The following is a 20,968-nucleotide window of genomic DNA, read 5'->3' as shown; positions in this document are numbered from 1 at the left end:
CCCTAAGTCACCCTGTGCTTTGTCTCTTATTGGGAACTTACTGTTGAACTCAGGAGACCTCGTATTAAAAGAGGGGTGGGTTGTGTGTGAGAAGAGAGTAACAATGCAGCCAACTTCATTCTTAGCTTCTCTTATTTCCCTGGGGGTAGGAGAGGAAGGGTGGACAGGACACTTCAGCAGATGGAAGAAAAGGAGGGACAAAGGGCTCTTAATTCAAGGAGAGAAAGACAGCCAACATTAAAAACCCAAACTATCACAATTTTAGAAAATATTCTGAAGCTAAATTAACTTAATACATTAGAAGGGCTCATTCTCATAATAATAGCAAAATTCCCAACTTCAGAAGAGGAACCCCTTATTTTATGGCTGCTTTTGTTTTTAATATTTTTATTTGCTGTGCAAATAAAATTTTATTTAATATTTTATTTATAGCTGTGCACCCCTGAAACTGGAGTTACAGACAGTTATATGTAAGTGGCCATATGGGTACTAAGAATAGAACCTGGGTCCTTAGGTCCTCTGCAAGAGCAGCCATTGCTCCTAATCATTAACCATTAATCCCCCTGTCTAGCACAGCTGTTTATTTAAAACATGGCTTCAATTCATTGACCTTTTCTAAGTGTATAACATTTCTTTGTGACGTCATCCTTTTCTGTAAAAGTTTCAAATGACTTTCTTTGAAGAGAGCTATTAAATGCCAATGATTATAGGAAACATTTGTTCATAATTACCCAGACATCCACTAGAACAATGCTGAAACAAGAGCAGCATGCAAAAATGTATTTAAGGACTATCATCCCAAAATGCTGCTAAAAGCTATTAACCAGTATGTGTTAATTGCCACGGCATTCATATTAATTTTCACTTCAGGCTCGACATTGTGGAATATTTCCCCTGATACATTTTAAACAAAGTTTAATTTAAGGAACTGCTTCTATCAACACTTATGAAAATTAACAGCCAAGCAATTAGCAGTCGTGAATTATCCCCTCCCCCATGCCCTGCAGTTTCCCGTTAAAACAGTTTCTAACTGAGAAGTGGCTACTTTCTAACAAGTTAACACAATCAAAGTCACAGCTGTTGGTGGGAACCAGCCCTCTTTTGCTTTTTCAAGCCTTTGTCAGGGCAAATAATGCCCCCTCACATTTAGGGAATAGTATTTAGCTATGTCACAGTAGGAAGAATACCTAATGTTTTATTACAAGTGCTGAGCAATTACTAATGCACAACTATCTTTCCAACTGATTTTTGGTAGCCATTACCTTACAAATAAATGATTAAGTAAGCAAATAAGTAAGCAAATAAGTAAGTAAGTAAATAAATAAATAAATAAATAAATAATTGTCTTGTTCTTCCTATGTCTAAAGCACCATCAAAATGGTGCCTCTGCCTCCTGAGTCCTGGGATTAAAGGAGTGTGCCACCATACCTGGCTTAGATCCACTTCTCTAAACATAAAGTTGGGGACAAGAATTCAGCACTGTGGTTGAATGTATGCTTAGCATGTGTGTGTAAGAAACCATGGGTTCACCCTCTAACAATTCAGTGGGGCATGACACAGCATCTCCAGTGCCTCCCCAAGAACCTATCAGCATCATCATCATTAAGCCTATCCGAGCACAGCTCACATTCCCCACAGTTGAAATCAGAACTGGAGTTTCTGCTTTCAACCTACAGCAGAAGTTGTGTTTTATGAAGGAGGGTTCACAGATGTTATCTCTAACACAGGTCAGGGTAGTAGCTCAGTGGCAGAGTGCCTCTCCATCACACGGGAAGCCCAGAGTTTATCCTCAGAGAAGAGAAAAGTACTCCTCCCACCCCTACATGACCACCAGCAAACAAACAAAATTAGAACTCATTTAGCATCTAAACTGATGGTGTCTCAGCAGACCAAGAGTTATCTACCGCTCCTTGCAGTCTGCCTTGAACCTCTATGAAATGCTCAGTAAACACACTTAATCTACAGATCCAGATCCAAACCAAGTCCCAGACACCATCATCTATTTACCAAAGACGTAATATAAACATTGTAAGCCTGGCATGTCCCTCCCTCCAAACCACAGTCAAAAATTGTAACAGACTTCCCAACTCTATGCTCTAAAAATATATTAGCCTCAAAATATTTTTATAAATTATTAGTTAACTAAGGAACAAAAATTATTTGAAGATACTTTTATTTAGGAAAAATGCTAAGAGATTAGATTCACTAAAACCAGCAACTCGCCCCAGCTGTCATCCACTAGATATGCTTGCTTTACTGCATCAGAGTCTAGCTCCCCAGCCGACACAAAGCCTTTCTTCCAAGCCGACACAGCAGCATCCTCAGGACGAACTGCACAACCACTAGTCTCTTGAGGAAATACATAATTAAGTAGTTTTTTAGCATATTTAATTAGACCCCAAACTCTTCCTGTCCCCTTGTCTCCCTGATTATGTACCATTTTCCCAGGAGACCTAAGCTACTCAGTTAATTATGTAACTACGGCAGGCACTATTCCAAAGAGAGCATCCTGAATATCTGTAAAAGGAAAACAAAACACTGTATATGTTTTAGATTTAAATTTTCTTTACAAATGCAGATATATTTATATACAGGTAATTATACAAGACATTTATTTATTTACATATTCAATATACAGTATTAAATAAAAGAAGACTCCTTATATTTGGGGCAAAAACATGTAGTCATAATAACAAGATGATGAATCGTTAAGACAGAATACTCATTTCATTTCTTAAATATGAGCTGAATAAAAATAAAATAATTTTAAGTTACAACAGTAACAAAAATCAAGTACTAAATGTCAGATGATTCATGGGAAGAATCAATGTGGAAATGATTAAAGCTGACTTGTACAGAAAGGCTTTATTATCCAGGGGTTGACACGATCTCAGCTCTGGAGGCAGCCATGGCGCTGTTAGCACGACTACAATCCCATTATTATGTAATCAGGAAATGCTAATTTGATCTTTTTGAGGTGTTATTTGAATAGTCATTTTAATTTCTAGGTTACAAAAAGGCTTGACTCAAGTATAATTCTCTATTAATCATTGAGATGCCATTGACTATCACATTGATGCCTTTCACAAAGATAAAGACTGATTTAATATGTACTGTACAATATCCTTCAAATATTAGCCACTTTCATTACATAACTGCCAAATGCATCAATATTAAATAATAGATGAGAACAAGGGTCTAATTGTATTTTAGCACTGTAATATATGGGATAATAATAAAATAGCAGGCATCATAAGATAGACTTATCGATATATAAATCCTTCTTAATCAATGCTCAGTCTCTACAGACTACCAAAAGGCCCATGATGACAAAGCATAGGGTGACTTAAACATAAACACATATCTAACAAAACATTCCAGTGTGATTGAGAAAATAATGTCTCCCTGGACTTCAGAAGTCAGCTTCGTGCACCAAGCTATGCTCACAACTCTGACAAATCCAAACCCAGCTAATGGGAAGTGGGAAATCCTGGGATGTGCTATTGCACAGTCTGCACTAGTTGGTTGGCAGGAATCACACATTGTTTATTCTATCCATTCTTTATCAAACAATGAAACTATATCAACTATGGGAGCTCTTCTGCCTCAACTAAGAAGAGCTTCTCCCCCATCTAAGTGCATCCTCTGCAGGGCTGCTGGAGACATTCCAGGATCCCCAGCAGATCCTGGGGAACCTTCCTTCCTTTTCCTACTTTCCACATCCCTGGGTGGAAATCTAGGGATTTCCCTTCTAAATAGAAGCTCAGAGCAACACAACCTAAAAGGACTAGATGTGCTCTTGGGTGTTTTCTGGAGGAGCTCTGTTCTCCACCCTCAGACAGCAACAGCCTTACTGCTGATAGCCATGTGCCATTAGGAAGAAGGTAAGATGTTTCCAGAGATAAAGATATCTTTGCTCAAAGATAATAACTGACAGAATTAGTAAGTGAGGAAGAAAAATGCAAACATGAGCAAAGCACTGCCATTTATTAATTGTAATGTGTTGAAATGAGATAAACCACATACGGCCCCTCCAGCAGCAAGCTACCCCTCAGTGCCCCACACCACTGCCAGGCAGCAAACACGGTGGCAAGAAATTAAGAAATCAACTGTCTCCTAAAAAGGGCCCTGCTTAGCTCAGAACTGAGGCTCAGAATATCACCAGGCTCCCCCTGAAACAGTGGCCATTATTCTAGAAGGAAAATAAACACACTTAAATTTTATAACACCAAACTATTACTAAAAATGGGAAGGAAAAATAAAAGTCACCATCCCTGACAGTATCCAGCAAGATCCCCCAACAGTGAAAGACCAAATGCAATGGACTAAAACGCATTAGGAAAGACCTCACAGAAAAATGCAAACCACCTCCAGACCCACTTCCAAGGCTTTCCAACACAGCTCTTCATCCGTCTACCCAGCCCAAACTCCCAACTACACAGAGAAGAAACAGGTCAACAAATAGGAACATACAGCCCTCCCTTTTTTTCTGGGCAGGGGGCAAGGAAGTAGGATTTGGGTTTGGAGACAAGTGATTGTGATATAGCTCAGGCCCCAGACAGACACAGAGACACACAGACACACAGACACACAGACACACAGACACATACACACACACACACACTAGGGGCAGGGAGAGAGAGGGAGGAAGGGACAAAGAGAAAGGGAGGGAGGAAGGGAGGGGACATTTTTTATTTGCTTTTAGAGACAAGTACTCGTGACATACATACTTCAGGCCATCTTCAACTGCTTTGGCGTACTGAGTGTTAGAATTCCATATATATATATATATCTTATAAATATATAAATTAGGTATATATTTTTATATGCATCTTGGAAAATGAAAGCAGGCCTGGACTCCTAAGTACAGAGAAGCAAAAAATGAGGGAGTGTGCCAGACTTACACATTAACTCTCCTGAATATTACTATGGAAACAATGAGCCCACACTCTTACCTTTTTACATCTATGGGCTTAAAAATGCAGTGCTTTATAATAGTGAAGCAGTCTTGAAACCTAAATTTAATAATAATAATAATAATAATAATAATAAAATAATAATAATGGCAACAACAACTCCCTCAGTCTTTAAAAGGGATGAAGCCTTTTTACTTTTGAACTTACCTTGCCATCAAACTTGGAGTACTCGTTAAAGGGGTTATTCAGCTGCAGAGGGCACTGCTCCAGGCGTACAGACAATATGGACTGCTTGCCCGAACTTGGAGGCTTCTCTTTGAGGGATTTTTTTTCAAACAGTGACTTTAACTCCTGGGCTGCGAGAGAAAAGGATAAAGACATTGTTGTCGCTGTGTACATTAGACAGTGTGTCCACCTTTCTAATGTCTTCCTCTGTATCTTAAAGAGGGAGTGTGGAGAGATGGGTTGGGTCAGTGTATGCAGAAAGCCTGGAACACATCTGAGGGCTGTGCACAGCTGGGGCAGCAAGCACAGGCCAGCAAAGGCCTGGACTGTTGGCTGAGAAGGTGAGACTCCTGGGGCAAAACAGCTTTCTTAGAAGAGTGTTCACAGTGCAGGCCTCCAGGCTTCAGTAGAAGCCACTGCTGTGGGCACTGCACACTTCACTCCACCTCCCTGGTGTAACAATCCAGAAAACCTCAGAGAGCTCTCTCATGGCCCTGCCACTATTTGATTTTAAAATTCTAGATCTTTAAGGTCAAGGTCCTTTAGCATTTTTCAATGGCACCCAGCACAAAATCTTGAGGACAAAAACAGACAAGGGAAAGGAAGAATAAAGATGAAGCATTCCTTGTGCACACCAATACAGCTTACTGAGCCTTCATACCATGCCTGTGACATGGACTGTAATAATGCCAAGTCTGTCAGCACAGAAGCCAGCTCTGAGAACTCTGGTTAGGCCTGAGTCATGCAGCTCACTAACCCCAGGGTGGGATCTACAGCAATGGAGACACTAATGAACACATCACAAACTCAATAAAACTTAAGCATGATTGAAGGGATTCAAATTAAATCATATCAAATCAACTCTTTCAGCTCTTATTCGTCACTGAATCGAAACCGTTCCACAGTCTTCATGAAGATCACTTAGCTCTATAAATTCACATGACCACCCACCAAGGTAGCCAGTGACCACTGCGCTAACAAGGTGGGAGCAAGCGAGTACACAAGGACCATCACACTGTTCCATTTCATAAGCAGTAACCTGTCTACACTCCAACTTTTATTTAACTCAATCTCAGATTTTTAAATTTAAATCAATAGCTTCAATCCCAGTCAACAATTCAGCAATGCCAAATTAGATCAAAAGGAAACAACAGAACTCTCCATTAGTTACTTTAGAAGTTTGGTTTTTTTGTTTGTTTTTTTTAAATCTAGGTATGGAACATTTTATTCTTCTATGAAACAGAGTTTAGCTTGTGGGGAATAACTTAAATCCCAGAATTGTTTATTTTCTTCCCACATATTTTACTTTGAATTAGGAAATGATATTTTACCCATTTCACTACAAGTAAAATATTACAAAATATTTACAGGAAAATATTACAGGAAAATATTAAAAATAATTCAAATACAAAAGTCAAGATGAAATAAACTTTTTTCCTACAAAATTCTCTACTCTAGTGCCCAAGGCACATGAGTCAAAACAAGTAACGAAGACCTCGCTGACACAGTTCCCAAAGCGGAAAGGGGAAGAGAGGGAGGTGGGTCGAGGGAACAGGGTCAGCACAGAGCTTCCCAACCTGATCTACTGTAAAGAAATACCTGTGGAGGGTCCTGGCAGGCAAGCATCAGGAGGCTCCTGGAATAGGACTTGGAAAACACCTGACAGTGGTCACTGCTCTTCACACAAGGTTAACAATCCTGTTCCACAAACCAGTGCTCTGAACAGAAGCCTGTCCTGGCAGGAGACTGTCACAATGGCCCTTCCATCTCGTTCATAAATGCTCCATAAACAACTTTATAGCTTTTTAAAACTCCATCAGCTTATCAAAAGGCTGTCAAGGCAAATTCATCAAATGAATCTCTATAGAGTTAGTGCAGTGAGCCAGATGACAAGGTGCCCCCTCCACAGGGGACAGGTTCCAAGGCCCCAGGGAGTACCAATCCCTGCAAATATGCTCATCCTGCCACTCCCAGCCAAAGATAAACTGCACGTGTGGTGCTGCCTCCATAAAACCACACAAGCTAGTGGCATCATAACCATCTCAGCCTGTGCCAGTCCTTCCTATGCTTACATCCCCAGCACCAAAACTGCCAGACAGAATTCAGAGAATGTCTCTCAAATTCTTAGGTGATGCATGGCCACACTGTTTCTCCAAAACACACATACTAATGACAAACTTTTAACTTACAAAATAGAAACAGCAAAAAATTACTGTTAATATTCTTTACAAATCATAACATCCTATAATAGGTTATTTGAATAAACAAATTGATTCCTTAATTTTCCCCACTTAAAACTGTCAGTCCAAGGTTGACCAGAAGTAACTAAAACCATGAGAAGCAAAACTGGGATTGGAGTCAGGGCTAGCAGATCACTCTTTTTTAAACAGACGATGCCTAAATCTGGGATTCTGGACATATAAACAGACTTAAGCTACCTCTGTTGGTCTTATTTGAATGGCTCCATCAACTCATGTTTGAACGCTTGGTTCCCAGTTATAGAGAAAATTAAGAGGTATGGCCTTGCTAAAGGATATGTGTCATTGGTGGTGGGCCTTGAGTTTTCAAAAGCCCACATCATTCCTAGTATCTGTCTGTCCATTCATCCCTCTTCTTCCCATGTCCCCCTCCCTGCCTTCCACCTGCTGTCAGGTTCAGGATGTAACATTCTAAGCTACTGCTCCAGCACCATGTCTGACAGATTCCTACCATGATGATCACAGACTAATCCTCTGAAACTGTATGTAAGTGAGCGTCCACATAAATGTTTACTTTTATAAAAGTAGCCTTCAATTTCTTAAGAGTTGCCTTAGTCAAGATGCCTCTTCATAGCAATAGAACAGTGACTAAGATACAAATACACATTTGAAGAACGTATTGTAACAGGATTAAGGTAGTGCTTTCAATTTTACAATTAACTTGCTACATGTAATCTATAACAGTTTTATAGCCATTTTTGAGGAAGGAAAGGTCCAGTATTAACAGTGCTGTGTATTCTGTCCTCTTGAGCTTAAGAAATAGGTTCCTATTGGCTCCACAGAGAAACAGGCAGAGAAGGCGTGAGTAACTCGTGTTTTTAGGAGGGTTATGGACGAGGTGATGATGTATTAGCTCCTTCCATTCAGACCAATTTTCACTCCAGTCTGCTGTCCCCTCTCTAGCTCTCTTGTGTCCTGGGGTAACTGAGATAACCAAGGAAAAGTCTTGTTGCTCTTGCCTGCACATCTTCCTGTCTTTGCTTCTGGTACCATGGAGGAATGTCTCTCAGCCCAGTTCCTCTCCTGTACACAAAGGTCCTGTCCCTGATGCTGAGGCAAAGGTACCACTCCTTCATTCTTTCTTCCACTTTCCATTAGTTCCAGCAATACATATGCTCATTAAAGAAAAAACCCAAACCCTTCCTCCTAGTTACTGGACCATTTCTCCACTGCTCAAAGCCATGGCCTATATTCCTGCTGTCTGTCCTTCTCCTCACTCAATCCCAGTCACCAAACACTCCAGCCACAGCACTCCACCAAATTAATTTTCATGGAGATTACATAAAACAAAAAAAAAACAAACAAACAAAAAACACCTTTCTTTGGCCTCTCCTCAGATCCCCTGCAGTCTTTGACATGGCTGGCACTTCCTTCCTCTAAACCACTGTTCTCAATGGCTTTCCCAGGACTCTACCTGTGGTGAACTGTTCTCCCATAGGCCGCACTTCTCAGCACATTGCCTTTGGCCTCTTCTTTCTCCATCTACATTTACATCCTAAGTGCCTTCTACCATCTACAAGAGGTGAAACTAAACTGCAGTGAAATAAACTAGAACAATGTTTGCCTCTGAGGAAAGAGAACTTTGAGGAGCAACAGAATCCCTCTGCGTATGATTGTGGTGTTGATCATAAGTATATGTATTTTTAAATCATCAAACTGTATATTCAACACCTGTAAAACCTGCCTTGGAAAAAAGGTAAATAGGGCTGGTAGGTAAGATGACTCCAAGGAAAAAGGAATGCTTAAGTCTGGAGACTTGAGTTAGAGCGCCAGAACCTACATAAAGGTAGAAGGAAAGAACTGACTCCATGTTTTCCACTGATCCTCACCTGTGCACTATCTCACACGCACACACACAAATAGGTAAAGACCTAAATAAATATCCAATATATATGCTGGTGACTCCTAAGTAATTATTTGTGACCCTAATATTACAGCCAGCCACACATACTAACTTTGTATCTGACACCCTCACTCGCTGTGTCAGTAACCATGACCATAACCAAATTCTCCAGTGGCAACTCAACCCATAATGCCCCAAGCTTGGAGGCTGCATGATTCCTCTCATATCTTGTACTCCACTCATCAACAAATCCTACAGATATCAAAAATCTTTTCCATAGCTACCAAAATAAAAGTGTAATCTCTACAACCTAAAGGACAGTGAAACAGAAGAGACTACATGCAACAACGAGTTGGTAGTTTTTAATTTTTAAAGAGAGGAATTATTATAATTTTATTACGTAATAATTAGGCTATATGTTTTCTAACCACAAAATTTCTATCCAGAACCAAAAATGTCAACAAAAGGAGAAAAGACACATGAGCATAAAATCAAAACAACTAAAGTCCAGGCAGATGAGAGGCAATGCCTGCGATGGGAAGACGGTAGAGTCGAGCAACCTGGGCTACAAGCAAGATGGCGAGCTCTTGTCAGAAACAAACAAAAGAGTAAATACTCTACAATCACATTTCAGTTCACACACTGACTTACTTACTTGTGCCTATCCTAACAAAACTACAAGGAAAGCTGTAATCTGTAAACAGTATCAGTACTCAGGCTGTGGTCACTGAGTCCCTGCTGCCACTAAAAAGGACCACGATGCTCTGAAGAAACTGCTGGCTCTAGACTGTGGAAGAAATGGTAGCTAAGAAGGATGAACAGTATTGTAAGACAAAGGCATAGATATTATGAAGGGATTCATTACACAGGCTAACTTGTGCTAAATAAATAGCAAGACCCAGGCTCTAAATAAATAAACAAACAAATAAACCTTAGCTTCAAATCTGAAGAAAGCAAAATCAAACAAAAACTAAAATAATCTGACAAATGTCACAATAGATATTTGATAGTAAACAAAGTTTACATTTAACACAAAGAAAATTAAATTTTTTCAATTATTAATTATACTTTAAAAAGCGAGTTCTTTATAAAGAGAATTAGAAGGTTCCTTTCTAGAAAGTATTTATAAACAAGTATAAATATGAATGTTATAAGGTACTTGCTATTTACAATGGAAATTAAAACTCCAGAAATAACTTTAAAAAGACTTTTTTATGCCAAGTGGCATAAACCTTTAATCCCAGAACTCAGGAGGCAGAGGCAGGCGGATCTCTGAGTTCAAGGTCTACAGTGTGAGTTCTAGGACAGCCGGGGCTACACAGAGAAGCCCTTTCTGGAAAAACCAAAAATGTGGAGACTCTATACACATTACAAAATGATACACTTACGAACTATTTATGCATACAAATAATCATGTGATCAGCTTAAAATGCATTAACCGGTGTACAGAAATCAAATCTGCAGTAAGTACACAACAATCTCAACAATGGTTTACCCTGTGTGAGACTGCTTACAGTTTTTCAGATTCTTCTCTTGCCTTTAAGTGACATAACTTAACAATGTAGGTTGTATCCATATCTGTCCATATCTATCTCTGAAGTCTGAGTCACAGGACACTCAGATGGTCTTACTCTAAGCATGTGGATTTGTGTCACCACCCAAGTATCCTTTAATTCTTCTATGAAAAGGTCACACTGGGTCCAGTCAGAGATTCAGAGGGTAAGGCTGACAAACCTGTTGACCTGCGTTTGTTCCTAGGAAAGAAACAACTCCTTAGTTTTCTTCTGACCTTCACATAAACACCATAGTGTATATGTAGACACACATGCACACGCATGCACACACGCATGCACCAAATCAGTGGGAAGAAGAGCATTCTGGGGGAGCTCATTATAATTATACTGATTCTTCTACTGAGGAATGAAAAGAGACAGATGAAGCCCTTTCTCCAGCAGGAAAGGGTCTGCTGTATAGACAGCAGAGGCGCTCAGCTCACGTGGTATGTTATTTACTTATATATTTAACATCTGAAAGTGAAGAAAGCAAAGAAAGGGCAGCCCATGAGTCCAAGTGTAAGCTATCTCTTGTCTTCATTAAAAGGAGAGTCACAACAACTGTACCAAAATACACAGAAATTTGAAAGAAACAGGTCCTGTTAAATACAACAGAGAGAGGGTAGCAGAAGCAGCCCAGTCAGATCTTTAAAATATCACAAGCGGGGCGGGAGAGATGGCTCAGTGGTTAGAGCACTGACTGTTCTTCCAGAGGACCTGAGTTCAATTCCCAGCAACCACATGGTGGCTCAAAACCATCTGTAATGGGATATGATGCCCTCTTCTAGTGTGCATGAAGACAGCTACAGTGTACTTATAAAATAAATAAATTTCTATATATATATATATATATATATATATCACAAGCAAAGCTTGGCTGGGGAGGTGACTCAGCAGAAAAAGTGCTGCTTAGTAAATGGAAAGATCAAAGTTAAAAGCTTTTAACCCCAGTGTGACATGGCAGAAGTGGACATGAGATCCCAGTATGGATGAGAAGACAAGCTCCTGCTTCCATACATAACATGGACAGTGACGGAGGAAGTAAGTGGAGTCACTGTCTAGTCTCCACACACACGCACACACATACATGAGAACTCACATTTAAAAAAGAAACCACTGAAATCTATAAGACATCAATTAGTGAGGTGTATGAAAGAGAAAAGGTCTGTGTGTACATGTTCATGAGTGCCATGTCTCACGTGTAGCCCAGGCGGACTCTAAACTTGAGCTTCTTCTACTTCAGCCTCCTAAATGCTGGGTGACAGGTATGTCATGCTCAGCATGACAAGGACATTTCTGGGTTCTACATAAGCCTCATTTAGAGGAAGTCACTAAGAAAATGAGACCTAATGAAAATGTTGCAGAAGAAAACAAGAAGTACATGTAGTGTGGTTTAGTGAGGAAAACAAAACTGGATATAAAGTTAAACTGTGAAATGACCCTGCTTGTACCTTCTAGTTGTGTGTGTGACTTTGGAGAGTTTATCAAGTCTTCCAGCCTGTCTCACGTGTGATCCTATGCAATAGTCCCTCCTCCTGTGTACAGAATGAAGAATATGAAGCAACAAGTTCAACATCAGGAGGCCCTGCTAGTCACAGAGCAACCATTGAACCTGCCAGTCTTAGAACTACTGGGCACCAGTGGAAACAGTCAACTGAGATACACGAGGCATCCATCACGCCCATGCAGTATCAGGAGGGGCTGAGGGAGCCAGGAGGACATTTTGGAAACATGATCTAATCATTCTAATGTGTTTTTAGATCACTTTACTTTCAAAATTTTGTGTGTGTGTGTGCATGTACATGCAGAGGCCAGCGACCGTGTCCAGGGTTTTCCTCTATCACTCTCAACCTCATTTTGCTTAACGGCTGGCTAGACTGGCTGGGCAGAAGCCCTCGAGATCTTCCTGCCACTAAATCCTCAGTACTGAAATTTTAGATCTGACACCGCTTATCTGACTGAGTCAACCCCATAGTAATAAAAATTAAAAATTTTTGTCTTACTGAAGATGAAATATTGAAAATATGTAATATAGCTCTTTCTAAGTCATAAAGATGAGGCATGTTCAATCGAGCACTGAGATTGTGAAGCCCAGTAGCAAGAAGCCAGACACGTTTGAGTCGGGATCGCTCAGGTGCTGCTCGCACACGAGATGAACTCCCATCTCAAGGCCTAGCTCCAGGAACTCATCACTGCAGCCGAGGAAAGGGAGTTGGTGGTGCTCAGAAAGCTGTCATAATGTTTGTGCCAATTCTTCAGCTGAAACCTTTCCAGAAAATCCAAGTCTGTCTAGTCTGTGACTTGGAGAAGTGAGAAGTCTATTGTCTTCACTGCTCGAGTTCTGCCCAAGCCAGCTTGAAAATCCGAGAGAAAATAAGCAAAAGCACCCAGAGGCCACCCCTGACAGCAGTGCACGTCACCAGCCTTGAGTCTCCAAGTCACACTATGGGGAAAAGGACCTGTGTGAAACCTTGTGGCAGACAGTGCATAAAGTCATGTAAACAAGGCATATAAAACAACATGGAGCACAAGGTCAAAACATTTTCATAAGAAGCTCATGAGCAAGGCTGCTAATTTTAAAGGCCCAGAGTTTCAGTTGTAAAGAAAATGGCTAAATAAAGTATTATTCATAGTTAAAAAAAACAAAACAAAACAAAAAACAATATAGTAATAATAGTAATGATAATTAATAATAATAATATGGCTAGCCTATATATATATGAACACAAAACCCCAATGCTAACAATCTCAGAATGGATTTTTAGCTGAAAGAGTCAACACATGTAAGCAGAAAAGGAAGTCAATATGGACACTGAAGCAGGTAAGAAGTCTAGGTTAGGACTACACAAATGAGGCCATAGCATTAGCTCAGCCAGTAAAGGTTCTGGTTGCCAGACCAAGAACCCATGTTCAGTTCCCTAAACGTATACAATAGGAGGAAATGGATTGCTGCAAGCTGACCTCTGATTGAACAAATGTGGTATGACGTGTGCTTATGTGTGCAGAAACAATATAAGAATGAATAAAAAACTAGAAATGTATGGATGAATCTATAACTTAAACATAGATTTGAAAAAGAACGTATTATTCTTGGTCCCAAGAACATGATCCTGGAGTCATGCTTTTAAAAAGGCCCCCTGCCTAACTAACCCCTAGGAACCAGCATAAAGGGGCCAACAACAAAATATAAGGAACATACAGCTTCAGAAGCCAACACACAGACAGAGCACAAAGCTTAAAACACAGATGGTATATACTTAGAAGGAGAGATTAAAAGAAAAAAATCCACATAGTGATACAAATCCCAAATCATAAAGGAAAATTATGTCCATTTACCTGATTGTTTAGAATTTCTTTCTTTCCACTGAATATTTTTGCACTTGATCTGGTTTTGTCTCTCTTTGCGGAGTCGTTCTAATCTTTGAGCTTGAAAAGAAATATTATAACTATAAGTTTGTCAATGAAAGTTTACTACAAACAAAGACATAATTAACTACCTTTATATGAATAAAGATGTTTTATATTGCATATGGAGGGAGAAAGTCATAAAATTTTAAAGGTGGCACCCCTGAAAAGCAAATACCAACAAAAACATGAAAATATTCTTGATTTATAATTGAAATTAGAGGATATAAAACATTAATAGAGATCATAAAGATAGTATTAACATGGAAGAGAATAATAAAATGTGAAAACTTCTGTGATTAATATGACATTTCATTATATAAATCATTAATAACGGTCTTAAAGGAATTTTAATGCACAAATGAACTGAAGTGAATATTACATTACAGGAATAAAATTACTGTTATGAATTACTCTACCCGTTTCAAAAATTAAAGATAAATGAACTCAGACTAGACTATTAAAGTTTTAAATATAAAATCCTTTATCTAAAAATCATGGAAATTATAAAATGTCAAAGCTACATAAATTAGCACAGCTTTTCTTCAGTGGGCTGAAACAGTTTATAGGTAGTAAAATAAATGATTTGTATCTTTGTAACATTAGTCAAATCTTAAAACTTTTAAGATATACTAAAAAGATTAAAAACAAAATTCCTTGATCACCAATACAGCCCACAGTTTCAATTAACTGCTACAACCTCCTTGTTAAGTAAAGAAATTTCAGCTTCAAGAGTCACCTAAAATTACACATTTATAATTATAATACCACTGGCTGATCATCCTTCAACCTTCAAAAACCAGTGGCCTGGTCCTTCAAAGAGAGATCACCAGTACCCATTAGCAACTGCTGCTCAAGGCCACAACTGAGAAAGTCAGAACTGAGGCCTCTCTCAAAGCTTGTTTTCTCTTGCTCATTTTCAACATCATGTTAAGGCACACACATATGACAATAAAAACTAAATTAAATTTTCTTTACAAGGTGGAAAGCCATACCATTCCTTCCTTAGCACTATGGTAGAAGAGCACTGGAAATAATCTTGCCAGAAATTTAAACTACAAGGCTGAAGTAAAAGCATTCTTTTTCTGTTTGATTTTTTTTTTCAAGACAAAAGTTTCTCGGTGTAGCTCTGACTGTCCTGAAACTAGCTCTAGAGACCAGGCTGGCCTCAAACTCAGAGATCTGCCTGCTTCTGCCTCCCAAGTGCTGGTAGTAAAGGTGTGTGTCACCATGGCCACCCTGGCTTGCAAAAGCATTCTGAAGACACTATATCTAATCAAATCCACTGAGAAAAAAATACATCACACTGTCATTAGTAACTATGAAAAATGTAGCCATGGCAATATCATAAAGCTGTCACTGGGCAGCCTGATCCTGGTGGAATCCACACAGCCTGTGAGAGAAGATATCATCACACTGACTTGCAAGGATGTTCCAACTAGAGCACTGAATACCAATGGCTCTAAACGATATGCAAACCTGCACTCAAGCCCTATTTTGATAAAAAGTCCCTCTAAATGCCGGAAAGTGCTATTAGTTATTTTATAATAAGGGCAAACTACTCTTTATGATGTCACAGTCACTGCATTCTGAACCTAACATCAATGTTGTCTTCCACTTTGAGGTGTGCCCAGCTCTGTCACAGACTCCCATGTTAACACTTTACATGTGGACCCTGAAAATAAACATTTTCAATGTTATCCAATCTCTTGCTACTCCCTTTCCTTGGGATTAAGAGGTTACTGCTACTGATGCTGACTGTATTTTATAATGGTCTAAAAATGATCCCTAAAGCACCCTGTCTCTAACATACATACATGTATGCATGTGTTCTCCCTCCCTTCCCCATCTCTCTGTCTCTCTCAATACAATCCCTGGCACACTGCATTCCTCCTGAAAGATAACAAAAGCACTATAGCTGGAAAATGGACCTGATAAGCTTCTAACAGTTAATGACTAAATATATATGCCAGAGTTGAGCATCTGCAAACCACTCAGATTGAAGGTTAATGATCAACTTAAAAAAATAATAGTAAAATACCAAAACAGGGACATTTCTGTTCCTCTCTCAGCCAGTGTACAAATTCCTATTAAATCTCCTCTTGACCCACATTCCACTGCTCCTCCAGGAACTGGGACTTTGTGGCCTGTACTCCTGGGCTAGCCTGCTCTTATATTGACTTTGGTGACTTACATTCCTGGGCTAGCCTGTTCCCATATTAAAAGTTCTTTGTCACCCTGGAACCTTACTCCAGGAAACTGACTTGAGACTTGGTGGCCCTAAGGTTTCAAAACAGGCCCACTTCCTTTTGTACAGGTAACTTCCACCTAAACACAGCTCTCCTGTCTACTTCCAACAGCCCTATACCAGAGGCTCAGCCACAATCTTCAAGTCGACACAGACGTCCCAACAAACCTGTTCCAACATTGCCCATTATGTCTCAGCAGACTATTGATCTGAAGCTAAGAAGGCACACTAGAAGACAGAGTTTACCTGTGTTTGAGCGTCTTCTAATACCAAAGTCCCAGCTCGAGGTAATATCAACAGACTGGGCGTATATGTAGCCCTGCGTCTCACCACTGCTTCCCTGAACTTCTGACCCACTGTCTCCAGGCACTGACGGAGGATGAGTCTTCTCTAGGTCAACGTCATGATCAATGAGAACCATCTCACACATTCCCGTGTCATCACTGGTCACGTGTGACTGTCGAATATGAGCTAGAATGATAGTTGGATTGTCCAAGAAGGCCATTCTTTCTGTGGGCCAGTTTCTTTAAAAGGCTATTTTCTCCTCTTCATACTGTTTCACAGGCTCACCTACCTAGAAACATGATGCACACAGCAATATTTAAGAATCAGGCAGAAAATGGCTGAATCATTTTTCAAACAAACTCAATGTGATAAAATTCTACCTTGAAAACCAGCATTATCTCTGTACCCTGGATCTTGAACAATTAAACCTAATCAGAAAGGAAATCCTTACAAGCACTAGGGCCCGTGGCTCTCTTGCAAACAAGTCATAGCAACATTTAGTGAGGCCATTCAAAGCAAGGAAGCACTACTGGAGCAGATGTTCTCCTTTGCTCTTCCTCTACTCCATGTGCCTGTTCATGAGGGAGCTGGGGGTCTGCACGGCACTGTTAGGTTGTTTTCAGCCATTACTGTCACTTTAAAGGGGCCAGAAGCTTTCTGAGAAGCTAGGGATTTTACAAAAGTTTATCATCAAAGTAACTATGCTTAATAAACATTTTTTTCTTTTGGTTTAAGATAATATTGTGTTTTTTTAATAAAGCACATTAATCATAATTGCCTTGCCGCAAGATTAATTTCTTATTTTACAAACACAATTATTAGAACTACTTCCTTGATCCTATTAAAACTACATGCAATGATGTTTATTCCAGGAACTAGATGGAACGTTCTAAGTTGAATGGAAATATTCAACAGAAAATAAATGTACATTGTGGCTAGGAAATAGACCCTAGAGACCAAACTAGATTTACATCCCTAGAACCCAGATAAAAATGCAAGTGTTGGAAGCTGAAGAAATGGCTCAGCAATTAAGAGCTCTGGCTGCTCTTCCAGAGGACCTGGCTTTGATTCTCAGCACCCACATGGTTCACAAACATCTGTGACTACAATTCAAGGGGCTCTGATACTTTCTGACCTCTGTAGGCACCAACCACAAACCTGGTGCCCATATATATGTGCAGGCAAGACATACACATACAATTAAATAAATTTTAAAATACAAATCTAGGCACAGAAGGAAACATTATCTGTAACCCCAAAGCTATGATAAAAAGACATATGAGGATTTCTGGGGCTTGCCAGCTGCTAGCCTAACTCCAGATAAGACCCTATTTCAAGGGAATAAGGCAGAGAATTATACAACAGAATAAATTCCTCATCTGGCCTCATATACATGGGCAAATACACCTGAACACACACACACACACACACACACACACACACTTGCATACAAATACCTACCATTGGGATTGGGGATATAGTAGGCTACTTGCCTAGGATATACAAAGTCCTGTGTTTGATTCCCAGTAGAAAAATAAGGAAAAAGAAAAGAGAGGGATAAAAGATGAAAGATTTGTCATCTGTTTCTTCTAGAAAGGGAAAATCTAATGACAAGCATAATAGGTAATTTTTTAAATTTTGCCTGGTAACATCATTTTGCTGATATTGTCCAGTGCAGTGGTTCTTGACCTTCCTAAGGCTGCAGCCCTTTAATATAGTTCTTCAGGTTGTGGTGACCCTCAACCATAAAATTATTTTTGATGCTACTTCATAACTATAATTTTGCTATTATTATGAATCGTAATATAAATATTTTCGGAGACAGAGGTTTCCCAAAGAAGTCATGGCCCACAGTTTGAAAACTGCTAATCTAGTGAATCTTAAAGATACTGATATTAAAAGGAAATTTAATTGAAGCACATTGCTAATCAAGATGATCACACTAATTTTTGCTCTTTTCTTTATATCTGGTTCATGAACAACTTCTTTCACAGAGGCTAATGAGAAATGCAAAGCTAAGTACCACATGCCTGAACAAAACTTTATGCATATCTCCTATGCCCCCAATACCACGCAATAAGTGTCACACATCTCTGAAATAAGTGATCTCTGAAATATTAAAATGCCAATGTACCAATGAAATAATTATATAATTTAGAGTGAGCATTTAAATTCCATTTGTAAAAATGAAGCCTTTTCTATAACCACAGAGAGAGCACCACGCATGGAATCACCTGAAAAGAAGCTGATCTATCAGGTCACAGCTGGCCACTTGCAAGCTCTCCTGCTTCCTTCCCTCCATGAAAAAAAGGAAGCTAGCTGCTGGCAAAAGGGCTGTGCCTTTCACCTTCACACTACCTAGCTTTCCCAAGAAACCAAAAGTGTTCTGGCACCAAAACACAAAGAGCAAAGAAAAAGTACACTGAAGTTCCCTCAAAATTGTTTATTATTATTATTATTATTATTATTTATAACACCAACAAAACTCTTTTCCAGTTAAGTGAATCTGCTCCAGTGCAGCTTTCAAACATCAGAGGAATGGGTTAAGCACCTCTGAGGGGGCATACCAGCTCCCCAATTTCATCCTTTGTTAGAGAGACCTCAACACACCCTAACACCAGCAAGCAGTCTATTAAACAGTATGACTCCATACCCTGATGAGTCTGTGTGAACTGATGCATACCAGCTGAGGGAACATCTTCTGGACTTTCCTAGGAAACACGCTATTGGGGGTGTCATTTCTGGGATCCTATGAGACAGTTCTGCAATTTCATAAAGACAAGGGTCTTAGCACCACATCCCACTGGCAACAAGATGCTACACCAAGCAGGAGACTCAATACATGTCACTGTCCAACTTCCAATGACTATCCAACTCTGCTGTCAAGATAAGCCCTTTGAGCATGTCAGGTGTGTAGTTAGAGAAGGGATCATATTCCCTTAACACAGAAAAGAGAGCCTCTCACCAATGTGCCCTTCAAAACTGTCACCTTGGGACACTGTCAACTTATGCCAACATTGCTTTTCAGAACCATGACAGTTTTTTAAAATCTCTTAAGAGCAGCTAAGCATCACCTGAAGGTATATTTGATTTCTAAACATGTTTAGAACAAAGATGAAATCAAGTTATATTTCCTGTTCAATTGTACAAAGAGCAAAAAGGTTTTGAAGAATATCGACATGTGTCCTGAGACATTTCACTCTCATTTACAACAGGAGGGAGTGAAATGGGCACTTGTGAAGGAAACTTGGTAATGCTTATCAGAATAGAAAACATAAACACTCTGTAAAATCCACTCTAGAACTTGCCCTAGGAAGTAACTGAGCATAAGTGTTTACCTCAGAATTGTTTGGAACATATGCAGAAAATCTAAACATAACCTAAACATCCAAACAATTGTGCATATGCCCTGACATATACATGCACTGAAACGCTGTCGGGGACCATGATTTGAACCTGAGTTCAAATTCCCAGTACCTATATAAAAAATCAGGTATGGTGGGGCTGGAGAGATGGCTCGGCAGCTAAGAGCACTGGCTGCTCTTCCAGAGGACTTGGGTTCAATTCCCAGCCCCCTTGTGGAAGCTCACAACCGTCTGTAAGTCCTGTTCCAGGGGATCCTATGCCTTCACACAGACTTACATGCAGTCAAATTTGCACCAATGTACAAAAATTTCAATAACATAAGTTAAAAAAATAGGTATGACTACATACACCTGTGACTTTAGTGCTATGGAGGACAGGGACAGGAGACTCACTGCAGCTGGTTAGCAGCTTAGAATGAGCGTCAGCCACACTGCAACAGAATAAGGTAACATCAGCAGACCAGAACACCTAATGTCTCTGGCCTCTGAACATTTGAGCCCACATGTACAGATAAGCACACACACACACACACACACACACACACACACACCAAAAAAAGAAAAGAAACATATATGGTAGAAGATAAACAAAATGTGACACATATTAACTAGCCTTAAAACCAAGGAAATGCTGATACTTCAATGGATGACGAAGCCTAAGGACATAAGTGAGTGAAATGTGCTGATCACACAGACCGTGTACTCTCCTGGGCCACCTAGAACACACATCATTTTCTACTGACACAAAGGATACTGGTAGCTGCCAGGAGCTGGAGGAAGGAGGACAGGGAGATGTTCAGTACTGTTTGTCTAGGGAGACAAAAAGTTCTTTATGGGTGGCGGTAATGGATGCAAACCATTGTGAATATA

At 39.7% G+C, this 20,968-nt stretch overlaps 1 protein-coding gene across 7 annotated transcripts in view; it reads right to left on the bottom strand.

The window, feature by feature from the left end:
- The window catches only part of MAPKAP1 (MAPK associated protein 1), a 211,676-nt gene that overhangs the window by 172,711 nt on the left and 17,997 nt on the right, over positions 1–20,968 (bottom strand). For 6 of the 7 annotated variants that reach the window (XM_080927363.1, XM_080927361.1, XM_080927365.1 and 3 more), the window contains 3 exons: positions 16,695–17,022; positions 14,132–14,221; positions 5,124–5,272 (listed from right to left, as the gene is read on the bottom strand). In XM_080927363.1, the coding sequence (XP_080783489.1) occupies positions 5,124–5,272; positions 14,132–14,221; positions 16,695–16,953 (498 nt within the window). In that variant the 5' untranslated portion in view covers positions 16,954–17,022. The remainder of the gene's footprint in view (positions 1–5,123; positions 5,273–14,131; positions 14,222–16,694; positions 17,023–20,968) is intronic. The other variant, XM_080927367.1, reaches the window with a different exon arrangement.

This window comes from Micromys minutus, assembly GCF_963924665.1.
Source record: "Micromys minutus genome assembly, chromosome: 13".
Taxonomy (NCBI): Eukaryota; Metazoa; Chordata; class Mammalia; order Rodentia; family Muridae; genus Micromys; species Micromys minutus.
The sequence above is the reverse complement of the archived record's forward strand: the minus strand, read 5'-3'. Positions and strand labels throughout refer to the sequence as shown.